This window comes from Cololabis saira, chromosome 14 (assembly GCF_033807715.1).
Source record: "Cololabis saira isolate AMF1-May2022 chromosome 14, fColSai1.1, whole genome shotgun sequence".
Taxonomy (NCBI): Eukaryota; Metazoa; Chordata; class Actinopteri; order Beloniformes; family Belonidae; genus Cololabis; species Cololabis saira.
Window position 1 is genome coordinate 29,329,382 of NC_084600.1, and position 12,661 is coordinate 29,342,042.

The 12,661-nt window shown below is 42.7% G+C and overlaps 1 protein-coding gene across 2 annotated transcripts in view; it reads right to left on the minus strand.

Moving 5' to 3' along the window:
* tecta (tectorin alpha) overlaps nucleotides 1-12,661 on the minus strand; it is a 49,703-nt gene that overhangs the window by 19,293 nt on the left and 17,749 nt on the right. The window contains exons 10-17 of one of the 2 annotated variants that reach the window (XM_061740343.1): nucleotides 3,992-4,169; nucleotides 3,599-3,886; nucleotides 3,226-3,363; nucleotides 2,970-3,135; nucleotides 2,469-2,881; nucleotides 1,774-2,344; nucleotides 1,068-1,678; nucleotides 398-968 (exon numbers count right to left, since the gene is read on the minus strand). In XM_061740343.1, the coding sequence (XP_061596327.1) occupies nucleotides 398-968; nucleotides 1,068-1,678; nucleotides 1,774-2,344; nucleotides 2,469-2,881; nucleotides 2,970-3,135; nucleotides 3,226-3,363; nucleotides 3,599-3,886; nucleotides 3,992-4,169 (2,936 nt within the window). Of the gene's footprint in view, nucleotides 1-397; nucleotides 969-1,067; nucleotides 1,679-1,773; nucleotides 2,345-2,468; nucleotides 2,882-2,969; nucleotides 3,136-3,225; nucleotides 3,364-3,598; nucleotides 3,887-3,991; nucleotides 4,170-12,661 lie in introns of those variants that run through there. The other variant, XM_061740342.1, reaches the window with a different exon arrangement.

Here is a 12,661-nt window from a genome sequence, read left to right on the forward strand (position 1 = left end):
GTACGTCAAACCGTATCGTGGGGCTTGAGGCACAAAGTTTTCTAGGGGGCGCTGTTGAGCCATTAGGCCACGCCCCTTAATGCAAACCATTAAATATCACATTTTTCGTCAGGCCTGGCTTGCGTGCAAAATTTGGTGACTTTTGGGGCAAGTTTAGGGGGGCAAAAAGGCCCTCATTTTGTCGGAAGAAAAATGAGGATAAAAACAAAAATTGATTTATGGGAAGATAAAAGCTTGTTTTTAAGACATTCAAGGCCTGCTTAAAATAGGTATTAAATGCCATAATAGGTCCCCTTTAAGTTGTAGCTTTGAAAATGTGAAGACCTTTGCGAAAAAGCTTCATTAGAACCGTAAAAGCATAGCCCACCTTCTTAGATGTAAAGCAATATCTACTCACGACAGTTGCTCGCACTCCTCCATGAAGTTAGGCCCACTTGAGCATCCTGGCACGCGCTGGCATAAGCCTGCAGTGAAGAACAAAGGGCTGAACGGTTCCCTTCCCTTACGCACATGTTATATAAGCAGTTCCTAAAGAACGGTGATGGATTGACCACCGCATGGCACGCCAAAAAGGAGCTATTCCCTGGGTCGTTGATGTTCCCACACATCCAAGAGCTCTGGTAAAGACGTAAGTCTGTGCACATGAGATACAGGTCATCACAGTCCCCGTTGCATGGAAGGTCATCAGCAATTGCTCTCCAGCTCTCTGTGAATTGTTCAGTAGACTCTGCGAGGCGTCCATTGGGAAGGCGCAAGTCATCAGTTGTGTTACTGTTGAAGACGCCGCATAAACCACAAGTTACGTTGTAGAAGTTGGTGGAAAGCGATATGTTGAGGAATCCTTGGCGTGTATAGTGGACACGAAGTACACCACGGGACTCCACAACAGTAGCATTTCCCGGTGCCTTGTAGATCATCATTGTCTCCATTGGATGGACATATGGGAGCACCACTGGTTCACCATTTACCTGAAACACAATGTGAAACATTTATATTCACCTATATTCATATTTATTTTTTATAGGCTTTCTATTTCAAAAAGAGATCAGAGAGAAAAAGATACCGACCTTTACTGTATCAAAATCTGAGCCTCCCATCTGTGCCTCAAGGTTGGCTACTGTAACTACAACAGGCCTCTTCCAAGTAGGACTTTTGTTCACAAGCCGCCTGCTTATCTTCACCTCCACTGTTGAGCCATTAGCTGGTACTGGACCACACAGTTTAAGTAGGTAGTATGAGCTGTCATCTGGGAATGACAGGAAGGTGCCATCAAAGGAGGATGCCACAGAGTTCTGAGTGACTGAGCAAACCCCCTCCCTACGGGGGTAACAACCCAGCAAGCCCACCTCGGCCACACACACTTCACCCTCCTTACAGGACTCATTGAAGCAGGAAACTTCCCCATCAAACCCACAAGTGCAGCGGAGGGTACAGTCACCGTCCTCACCACTGGGGCCTGCCCAGAAAGTGTCATTAAGGGGGTAATAGTGGCCGTTGTGCTCACACCCACAGTCCTCAGGCTGTACACAGCGACTGCCACTCAGAACATAGCCATCGTCACACTGGCAGCCCTCGGTACAAGGATGAGGACAATACAGGGGAGCTGTGAGGTCTGAGCAGGAAGCTGGACAAGCACTTGTGCACACCTGGTATTGGCTGAATTCTGGACATGACCATGCTAAAAAGGCAATGAGTGAAAAAAAAATATTTTAATGGTGCATAATAAAAAATGAATTTATGTTAATGATTGGACAAATAAACTCTGAATCTCACCACAGAAGTTGCGGGTTCTCCATGGTCGTATGGTTACACCAAGGGCCTGACAAGCCAGAGCATAGGCCTGGATGGCTTGGCATAGTGTGGTGATGTTATCTTTGTTGCTGCACATGTCATATACACAGCTATACACAAAAGCTGTAGGGTCCACTACAGCTCTGCAGTCCCGAAAAGCTCCATCAGTTCTGTTAATGACTCCACAGTAGTCCGGGCGAAAGTAGAAGGCCTCTACAACAGGATCACATACACTGCAGTTCTGAGTGCAGCCATCTGTGCACCTCCAGTCTGTGTCATCTGCCCTCCAGCTGCCTCCCAACTCCACCACACTTTCTGCCAGGGAGCCATCAGGAAGCACAGGATCATCAGCAGGGTCATCATTATAATTTCCACAAAGTCCACAAGTGTTGTTGAAGTAGGAGCTCGGTAGGGAGATAGATGCATAGTGCTGACCGTCATAGGTTACCATAAGTCCAAAGTCTGTTTCTAATGCAATGGCAACCCCAGACTGATACACCCTTATGGCACCAAGCTGGAGCTGCACTGGTAAAGTCTTCATCAAACCATCCACCTAAGAAGAGATACAGTGGAAGATTCTGAGAAGGTTTGGTGGATGAAGGCGATGTGTAGACGAACATGACATACATCCCAACCATAACTGTTTTATTTTTTTATATATACTGTAAAGTTTTTACCTGAACTGTTCCCAAACTTCCTTTAGCTATCATGACCCTGTGGCCGTACACCTCCACAGTGACGTCTCTGAGCCAGGAAACCGAGGCAACCCCACGGTTCTCATTTTTGGCCTCTACACTGAAGAAGGGCATTCCCATCATCTCCCAGCAGGGCCGAGCCAACAGATAGGTGCAGGTGCCTTGGAAGTGATAGAGGAAACCATCAAAAGTGTGATAATGGGGGTCACCAAATACCACACAAGTACTGGTACGGGTGGGCTGGCAGTAAAAGGCCCCCTCCTGCTGCTCGCAGATCTCAAACTGCCCACAGGGAGCCTCTAGGCACTGAATCTCGTTATCAATGTCAAGACAGCGACAACGCTGTGAGCACTGGTCAGACATCCAGAAGATCTCGCCTCGTCTGTAGAAACGCCCTAGGGAAGGTGAAGGAAAGACATGCAGCAGCTTTAATAAAGCGTAAAACTTAATTTATTGATTTTAACTGTCTTTTTTTGCACTTGCCACTGTAGCTGCAGCCATTGGCAGGATCAATAAATTCAGTGTCTATGCGGAAAAACCAGCGTCCGGGAATGTTCACGTTGGTTGTCTGTTCAATGTTGACAACATCATTTGACCGTGATCCCGGGAGGTTGAAGAAGTGATCAATGTCTCCACCATTAAAACCTGACTGAAAAGGGGAAATGTATGAGTTAGGTGAGTTTTTTTTCCAATTCTGAAGACAAATGGGATTATAATCTTGGAGACACAGTGACAATACCTGGGCTGTTGTGCCACCCAGTCCTGTTAAGGGATCCCCACCACTTGCTGTTCCTGTGCTCCATGTAATTTCTCCATAATTGAACATGCTGAAGGATGCTGCACCGTCTGAGATTAGCACCGTCTGGAATGTGTTCACCTGTCAATCCAACAAAAAGATAAAGTACTTTTAAAATCTGTCAAACAGAGAATAAAAATGTAAACCCTAGAACATTGGTTGGTCAGTACTTTTAGTTTTTTGATAACTTTAAAAAAATGTAATCTCTGTGTTTAACGAAGTTACCAAAAAAGGTAATGTGCATGGTAAAAGGTTTATGGATAGATTAATTGTACATAAATACATAGGAGATGAGTAAGCAGAGTTTAGACTCTACCGGTGTTGTCTGGCTTCCTCCGTAGAAGGTGACTTGGTGCCATGTTGCAATAAAGACCCACGCGGCTGTGAAGGCAGGAATGTTTTTGAAGTGTTTCCGGACATCTTGAGTTGCCCTTTCCAGTATTTCTGGGTCAGAGGTCTCTCGGTAGTACACATCTCCACGGATGCCGTTGTGCACATCTGCCCATAGTGGAGCGATGAAGGACCTGCTGTCACTCAAGGGAAAAGCCTCGGGGGTGAACTGGCTCACTTGCACGTTGAACGAGATCACACCATTATTGTTGACCTGTGATCAGAAAATGGAAGAGTTTGTGCATCTCAAACTGCAAAACTTCACGTTATTAAATTTCACTTCAGGGAGAAGATGGATGGCGCACCAGTGAAGGCTTACATAGATTGAACGGTAGGGCACATTGAAGAATATGAAGGACATGAGCAAAGGAACTTCCGTAGAACTCCCATCATCCATCTTGGGTGTTTCCAGATCCCTTTGACCAGGTCCATATGGATACAAGACATCATGAGTAGTTGCTAAAAGGAGAATAAATACATATAGCCCATTAATTTGACTGCTCTAACCAAGCTAAGGAAATTTGAGCTGTTTCAGCATTTTGGACATCTCAGTACCTCCTGTCTGTACAAAGATGTGTAAGAGATGGAGCAGGACTGCACAGCATTGCCTGACCATACTAAAAAGAAGAAAAAAAAACAGAAGAAAAAAACAGAGACATTGAACTCATGTTACTTAATCTGTGCAGCATTTTCCTTAAAATAAATGGGATTATGTGAGTCATAGTTCAACTTCTCATAAATGAAACTGTTAAACAAAGCAGAGGGAAGGAAAAACCACCCAACTAGCACCATGTTACGTCTTTAAGATCAGGCTCCCAGGTCTCCCCTGGGGATCCCTGAAAAGGCTCCATTATGTATGCCAGAACAATGTGTGAGGATCACATTTGCCTTGAGTCCCATGTGAACCTGCAACAGTGTGCACCGGCTCCTTGAAACTGATGGAGACTGGCCATCTACGCTCCGGCGTCTTGGTACCTGAAGCTGTGAGGCCGTTTAGGAGCTCATTACCACTTGTGTTTGGGGCCCATCTATGCTTTGTGGGTTAAAGGGACAGGATCGTTAACACCGGGGCACTAATGGCTTTAAGGAAGAAGGTTTCAGTTGCCAAGGTCCTTGTAGTGGCATTGGAGATTGTTTAGTTTTGGGCTTGGCAAGCTTTCCATAGGTAAAGTTGAATGCATAGCTAAGTTAGCAGAAAAATACTGTCAGTAGGCTATAAATGTTATAGCTTTAAACTTGTTTGATAAACTTTTAGGCTGTGATTATTATCAATGAAATTAAATGCGTTTCAGCAATGACTTAGGCCTACAAGTGACAAACCACTTGGTGGTTTGTCATCAAATTTGTCTCCCATTACACTCCGTCAATCCATATAAAATACAGCACCCGACCCCTGGTGTTAAACACAAGTAGCTATGTCAGAGATAACTGAAGTTTCCTCAGAAACCCATGGACTTCCTGAGATATCAAGGTTACGACACAAGAAAGCGTTTCCACTTGTGGGTCAGTCCGTATGAAATATGATGTTTTATGCAAAGAAGTACAGTTCTTTTATGGTTGGGTCAGCTCAATTCTGATGCTAATAATGCTAACATTGCTAACACCCTCTCATTGCTCCCATGGGATAAGTATATTGTTTAGTTTCTCCACTTGTAGCCTTTACAATTTCACTACCTGATCAAACAACTGAAAGAAAGCTCTTTCTCTAAAGCCTGCAAATTGCCCATGCTGGGCTAGCTAGCTTTGAATGCTAACACAGCGTCTTCAAACTTGACATTTTTTTAAAAACACGAGGCAGATAATGTTCCAAAAAGACTTCTCAACAAAGAGTTTTGCAACTAGTGACAATGGGAGTTCCCATGGAAATGAATGGACTTTTAGACGTATCCCAAAAGTGCACTGACTTAGCTTGGGAGTTTAGAAGGAAAACTTGCCCTTTAGTTTTCCAATGTATGGCTGATTTATCAATGTTTTTTCTAGGGACATTTCCTTTTTATTTTTCTGAGAATAAATATACTATAGACTAGATCTAATGTGCGGACATAGTCACCAGGCCTGAGAACAAATTTACCAAGTAGGTGGCTTAAAATGCTGCAGGCATCAAAGAACAAACATCTCTTGCTTCAAATGACTCCAAATGTTCAGAAACGTCTCTCATGAAAACGGAAATGAGGGAGGTTTTGCCGTTAGGTTGTCACCCCCTCTAATCAGTTTCCTGGTGATCAATTTTGAAAGATATTTGTCTCCAATAAGGATTCTGGCATCATGTCCCAGGCCCATCTTGTCCTGTGCAAATTGCTTTTGCATTAAAAAAAAAAGTGCATCTGAAATAGCTTGGCCACCTATCCGCGATGTAAACGATGATGCCTTGGATAGATATGTTCCTCACTCAATCCCAAACAAGCTGAAATGTAAATATTCATAGATACAGTCAGCAAAGTCTGGCTCGGTTAAAATGTTTGGTTTATTTTTCATTTCAAAAACTAGACAGAGACAATGCTTTCAGTGTTTCACTGATCTTGTCTTGAAAATGTGAGATCAATTGAATGCCTCTCTCAAATCTGTCAGCTGTGTAATGTGTGAATTCTGTTCAGGCGGACATTAACTTGTGTTCAGGTGTGCCAAGATTAGTAGGCACTGCTGAGAGAGTCCTGCTGTCATGTCATCAGCCTTTCATCACCCCCCCTCAGCGTGAGGATTACCGCAATTGCCCTTTTGACTCGCATCACTCACTCCCCTATCTAACTTGCATCCTTTTAGTGGGTTTTAGGACAGACAGTTAAGATAAAACTCCAACGGGACACTAGTTGTACACAGATGCATTGCTTATTCAAGATAAAATAACTCTGTCATAGCCTTATAGCCTTAAATAACAATCATAAATGAAACACTGATTAAATACACTGAAAATAATGCACTCACCTGCCGTCAGAGCATGAACATCTAACTCCTCACAAGTCTAACCTTGCAGTTCCCACACAGTAGAGTCGCATCCAGCTGAGGACTGTCCACAGTGTGATGGCAGTGATGGACGGGGTGGCAGCAGAGCGGCGGGATGTCCTGACAGAGCTCTCCACGCAATAATCAGCAGAGGTAACAACAACCTAGACGTTTGTGTGGGGTTAAATCTTTAAATCTGTGATGCCCCTCACGAATGCAGAGCTTCACCTCATAGAAACAGGTGCAAACTTTAGCAGGAAGAGTGTTCAACTTAATCTGAGATCAGGGTTTGGAGGAAGAGGGAAGGTGAGGAGGAGAGGGGAGGGACAGCACAGGAATCTCAGGATAAGGGGGGGAGTGGAAACAGAGCAACGGGTAAGAACGAGAGAACAGAGGTCTGGAAGTGCTGAGGGGCCAATAGACAAATAAAAGTGAACGGCTGTCCGTGGGCATGTTTTAAATGAGGGAGAAGAGGAATGTTTTCGTACAAAGAGGCTCTCACATGAGATGAATGCTTTTGCGGTAGGATCTGTCAGTAAGCCAGCAAAGTGCCAAATGATGATAAAATGTGTTTTTGGTGAAGAATTTCATGCTGGACACTGAGGCTTTGATAATTTGGTAACGGGGATATTTGAATCGGCCTTTTCTACCGATTCCCTCACCTGCCCCAGCAACCGATAGAGGAATGAAAAACGTCATGTTGGTGGTGTTTATTCCAATGAAAATTAACCCTGCGCTTAACTTATTAGCCCGACTCGTCACATTTGTGGACGAAACCAAACAAGAACACACACAGTCTGAAATTTTGCTTTCTAAGCGGCGTTCTGGGTAGAGTTACAGCATTAACATGAGTCACTGTGTGCACTCTGAGAACCTCCTTTCTTAATTAGGAACAGCATCATTTACAAGGTTGTAAAAGACACTTAATTTCCATAGATGCTAGCGATAGTGCAGGAAATCTCAGGTCCGCGCTGATAGAGTCTGGGAAAGAGATGGCAGTCAGTTGGGTCTTTGTTGTGTTTGGACAGTGGAAGTAATCGGAGAGCCAACGAGGAAGATGTGTGAAAAGCTCCAGGATCGAGGGCAGGTCCAGGATCCCATTAAAAAGCACGAAGACCGTCTGCTGAGCCGACTTTTATGCCTCTCACATCTCTTTTATGTGAACGCTTGAATTATCCTTCGCAGGTTAGTAAAGAGAATGTCATAAAAGAGCAGCAGAAAAGAATCTGCATGATACAGACGACCGGGTGGAGCTTTGTGCTCGGAGGTTGGTCTTGTCGAGGGTGCGAGGGTGGAGAAGCGCAAAGCAGGAAATGGGCTCATACATCTGATGTCTTGTGTTTGTGCACTTGCCTCTCTCTGCAGGGAAAATTCATTGACGGAATACATGACGGGAAATGAATGAATACTCTACATTTGCTTTCTGTACGTAAATCTGTAAGTTTGTGGGATTCAAAGGTTCTCTGTTAAAGGAAAAGTCCCCCCAATGAGAAAATAAAAGAGAGGGACTCCATCAGTAAATCTATCCGTAATCAATACCCACTTATTCACGTCATCGGGATCTGCTGGAGCTTATCCGAGCTCCCTTTGAACAAACGCTACATGTGCACAGGACAGACAAGAATGGGAAAGAATCCCACCTACAATCAGTTTTATTACAATTATTACTTCTATTTATTGATAAATACCCTGTGCGCTTTTAAATCTGCGCACTTCACAGTCCGTTTGCTCACAATCACTACACGTTCTACCACTGACGCTGAAATTTTAGTTTATTTCCTGTTACATAACTTGTACAGATGTTTTTGGTATATCCGTATTTTTCATCTTAGTAAGTATCCCAATTTGGGATGAATAACATCGATCTATCCATCAAGTTCCTTAACGCCTATTAAGTAAAAAGCAGATGTGACGCAACTCAGGCGTAAACATCCTCCTCTTGAGGGGGTTTTGGAACATGCAGGCTCAATTGCGAACTGGCATTCTCCCTCTGGCTATAGAAACATGTAGGTATAACTCTGTTTCTGAAGAGGAAAGATTATGTAGTGTTTGTGATTTAAATGTTGTTGAGGATGAACTTCATTTTTTTGTTTTATTGTCCATTATATGATGAAGCCAGGCAGCTTTTATTTCAGAAAATGCAAGATTTGAAACCTGAGTTGTTTTGGACTGAGGATGATGCTAATTGGAATGGTTTTTCAGAGAGGTTTTCTCTATAGCTACCTTTATAAATAGAGCCTGGAAACAGAGAAAGGACACATTATATGGAAACTGAGAAAGGATCTGTATTTTGATCTGTAATGTATAAGTGGAATTTATAATTTTGTGTTTGTACGCTGATGTTTGTTTGCTGGCGTAGTGTATCTGTGTCCTGTAAGCCCTTATAGACTGGGCACCTTAGAGGTGTATGACACATTAATAAATAACAATTCATTCATTCATTCATGCAGGCATCGAATTCAAAATAAGTAAATATTTGAACCAGTGATGTCTTTTCTTGGTAGATTATTCAAACTAATATAGTTTTAAAAGGATAAGTCAATCTTTGTATCCTGTTTTTATTTACGTTTTGCACAATGTCCAAACTTAAGTGGAAAATGGGTTTGTAGTTAAAAGCACATCTCTTCCCTGCTTACGTAAGGTTTCCAACGTAGCAGGCGGTTATTGTGTGGGAATGGGGTCAAAGTATCCACCATCATAGCTCCTGGAGAACCCATCAAGCCTGACCTTCACAAAAAAAGGGTCCTGGCTGGATATCAACTGAGCTGTGTTCAGCAGTCACCTAATCCGTGGAGTGGGCCGCTGTGATTCAGCTCCCTCTGCCCAGCAGTTGGCTCTGCCTTGCCCACCTTGCTGCCTTTCCATTCACAATGGTGGACCTACTTCCAGTAACCCAAACCTTCTTACCCCAATGACTCCTTCCCCCCAGCCCACAATAGACCCTGTTCAGCCTCTCCTTGCCCTAAGTGTACCTTCAAAATGAAACGGGGCAATTGTGGGGTCGATCCGAGTACCAGTAACACAGCCAGGTCCTGTTTAGGAAACAGCATCCATTTTTCAGTGTCTGAATTGGTGAATATCACAAATATAACTGAGTTCATGTTCTTGGAAATGATGGATCGTTTGTGAGGTTGGAATTCATCTACAAGGGAACTGAAGCAACATTCGAAAAGGACTCTCAAACTCGAATGGTCCAGAAATTTCATAACATTCACATCCGATTCCACAAAGGAACTTAATATCCACAGAGCTGATTCCCATGTGAACCACTTCCCTTAAGCCTAATACCATTGGGAGTTTAGAGGGTTATAGTCATTAATACACAAGAAATCAGGCACTGTAGCATTTTGAAGTAAAGGAGAATGTTTTTAACATTAATTCAGAAACATTTAAAAAAGATCACTTTTCAAAAGTTGTCACATATCCTCTAGATCTGTAATGTCAGTCAGACGCTACATCTGGTTTGCTAAACTGAAAGTGGAGAAAATTGCAGTTCCTGGAATGACCACTAGGGAACTTCAGGTTGACTCGATCTCCACTGACCCCCTATGGTGAATTCTCCAACTTATGAAGCATGCCTGCACAAATTTAGAATGAAAATAACTTCTGATCCATGTTTTATTCATGTAGGAATGTATTTATTTACTTAGTGTTGTGTTATGTCTCGCTGGAGCATCATTTGCTTCAATGATCAGCTGGCGGTGAGTCTTTGTAGTCTTGTCTTTTCCTTTTTGTACATTTTACTTCCTGTTAATGCAAAAACTCAACTAAATTTTGAATTACTCAGCTTACAAGAAAAGTTGGAGATAAGCCCGAAGGACTTCTCCTTCCCACAGAAGACGTTTGTATCGAATGTCGAGTCGGTCCATTATACAAATGTCATGACATTTCATTAAAACCACGGCTGAGCCCAATGGTGGCGCTCATTGCTTGAGAATTTGGAGATAACTATGGTTACCGGTACTCACGAAAACCAGGAAGGACTGACTCATCTTTATAAGTAACAGGGAAGACTCAAAAGAGAGCTTGTTCAAGAAAATTTTACTTAAAGTTACCACGGTATGACAGATCCTACTGGATTTCTGTGAATCGGTCTCCACATTCAGGATCATTGATTCGAAAAAAGAAAGAAAAAAGTGGGCAAATGTTTACGGTCCAGTCCCTTTAAAGGGGGTCCTGATGGCGACGGTTTGCTGCAGGGTGAGCGGTTCCTGGGCACAGATATCCCACTCAGGATTAAGACAGATGGATGGCTGAATGGGTGGAGGGAATGCCCCAGAAACACAACACTGCCTGACACGTATGGAATGGACCTCTGCAGCCCGACGGAGGCCGTCATCCCAGAAAGAGAGGAGGTCTGCAGAGTCTCGTCTTCTCTGCAGCCAAGCGGAGAGTTGGTGCACGGCAGGTTCAGGTAACGCTAGTCTTTTGATCAAAACATTGAAGAATTAACGTGTAAGCAGACATCGTGAGAGATTAATATTTGACCCTCTTCACCCAGCAAGGCGACTTGAGAAGCCAACACGCTCGTCATATGTTTGAATGAGCTATTCCTCTGCCTGATCCCCACATCTCCAACTACTTTCCCTAAATTTAGTCAGCTAACTTTCCTGACAGATAAATGGCCCAAATATCATAAAACTAATTATAATCTGGGTCAGATTCATACCAGTTATCAAGCACAGTGTTTTTACTTCTTGAACCCACAAGTCCTGAGGACCTTGCAGTTCCCAGACAGCTGAAAGGCAAGACAAGTCTGCTGCTAAAGTACAGAGACCAAATCCTCAGAAATGCTTTCGAGAAACTTAATAATATCATGTACTGCATAATTATCTTAGTTCTACGTACCCTGCTTCTCCATTCTGGCTCAGTTTCTGTCAAACAAATGAGCACATAGTGTGATATGACTATGTTGAAGACCTAGGAACGAGGTTCTGAAACCTCATCTATGCTCACTTTAAACCCCGTCCTAATGATGATGAAATTGCGAGCATCTGCAGACTCCAGTTGTCGCCCCGAACCATCAAAGAGCAGCACTGCAACAGACTGTGTTCATTAGACTTTATTTCCTTAAGGTGACAACACCATTACACAGTACAGGATACAGAAACATAAAAATTATCTCAACAATGCAAACAAGAATATAAAGTGTCAAGATAAATAAAAAAAAACAGAACGAAGCAAACTTGATAAACAGCATACTCTAAACAGCAAACTGTACTGTGGATCATTTCTTTACACCCTTTTTATGTTTCACTTTTAAAATCTGTAAATAAACTCTGAATTTGGTACATGTAGCAGACAGGGCATCATATTTTAGGGTGTCAAATTTATAAATACCTTTGAACCACACTGTATCCCTGAAAAAAGTATTACACGTGATGAAATATCAAACAGAACAAAGAAATGCCGCCCACGCAAACCAACCAAACAACTCACAGCCACCGACACAGAAAGAAAAGCTTCATCCCATAAATCCCCATCCATCACGCTATATTTATATGCAGATCAATAAAACCAAAATATCTCCAGTTATATGCTACAAAAAGTCTGTGAGAGAAGCAACGCCGACAGCTGCAGCTACAAGACTTTTCTCACAAATACAATTGACATAAAAGTGCTCAGAAGGCATTTTAACTTGGCAGCTCTTATCATTAATATTATTATTATAGGAACTGTGAAAACAAAGAAAACAATAAAAACCTCTCTATCTACACTCTCACAGCAACCCAATATTTAGAAGATGCAGCTCATGCAAACCTTACTTTTTTAGATATTAGAAGCTGTTTCAAGCACTATTGTTAAAAACAAGCTTTTGTCAGTTTCTTTGCCTTGAATTTGTGAATATTTGTGAATAAAGATGCACATCTAGCTGTAAGGTTTCAGGAGAGGGAAATCAGCTGTGAAGCCGAAGTTTCCGCAAACACCAAACTGGCCATTAACGAGGTTGAATGTGAGAGATTGTTAATATGCTTAAGTCCGAAAAGCTCTACAATTAAACCCTTCTCCTTGTATTGGAGGCTCGGAGGAGACGAGACGGTAATATTCA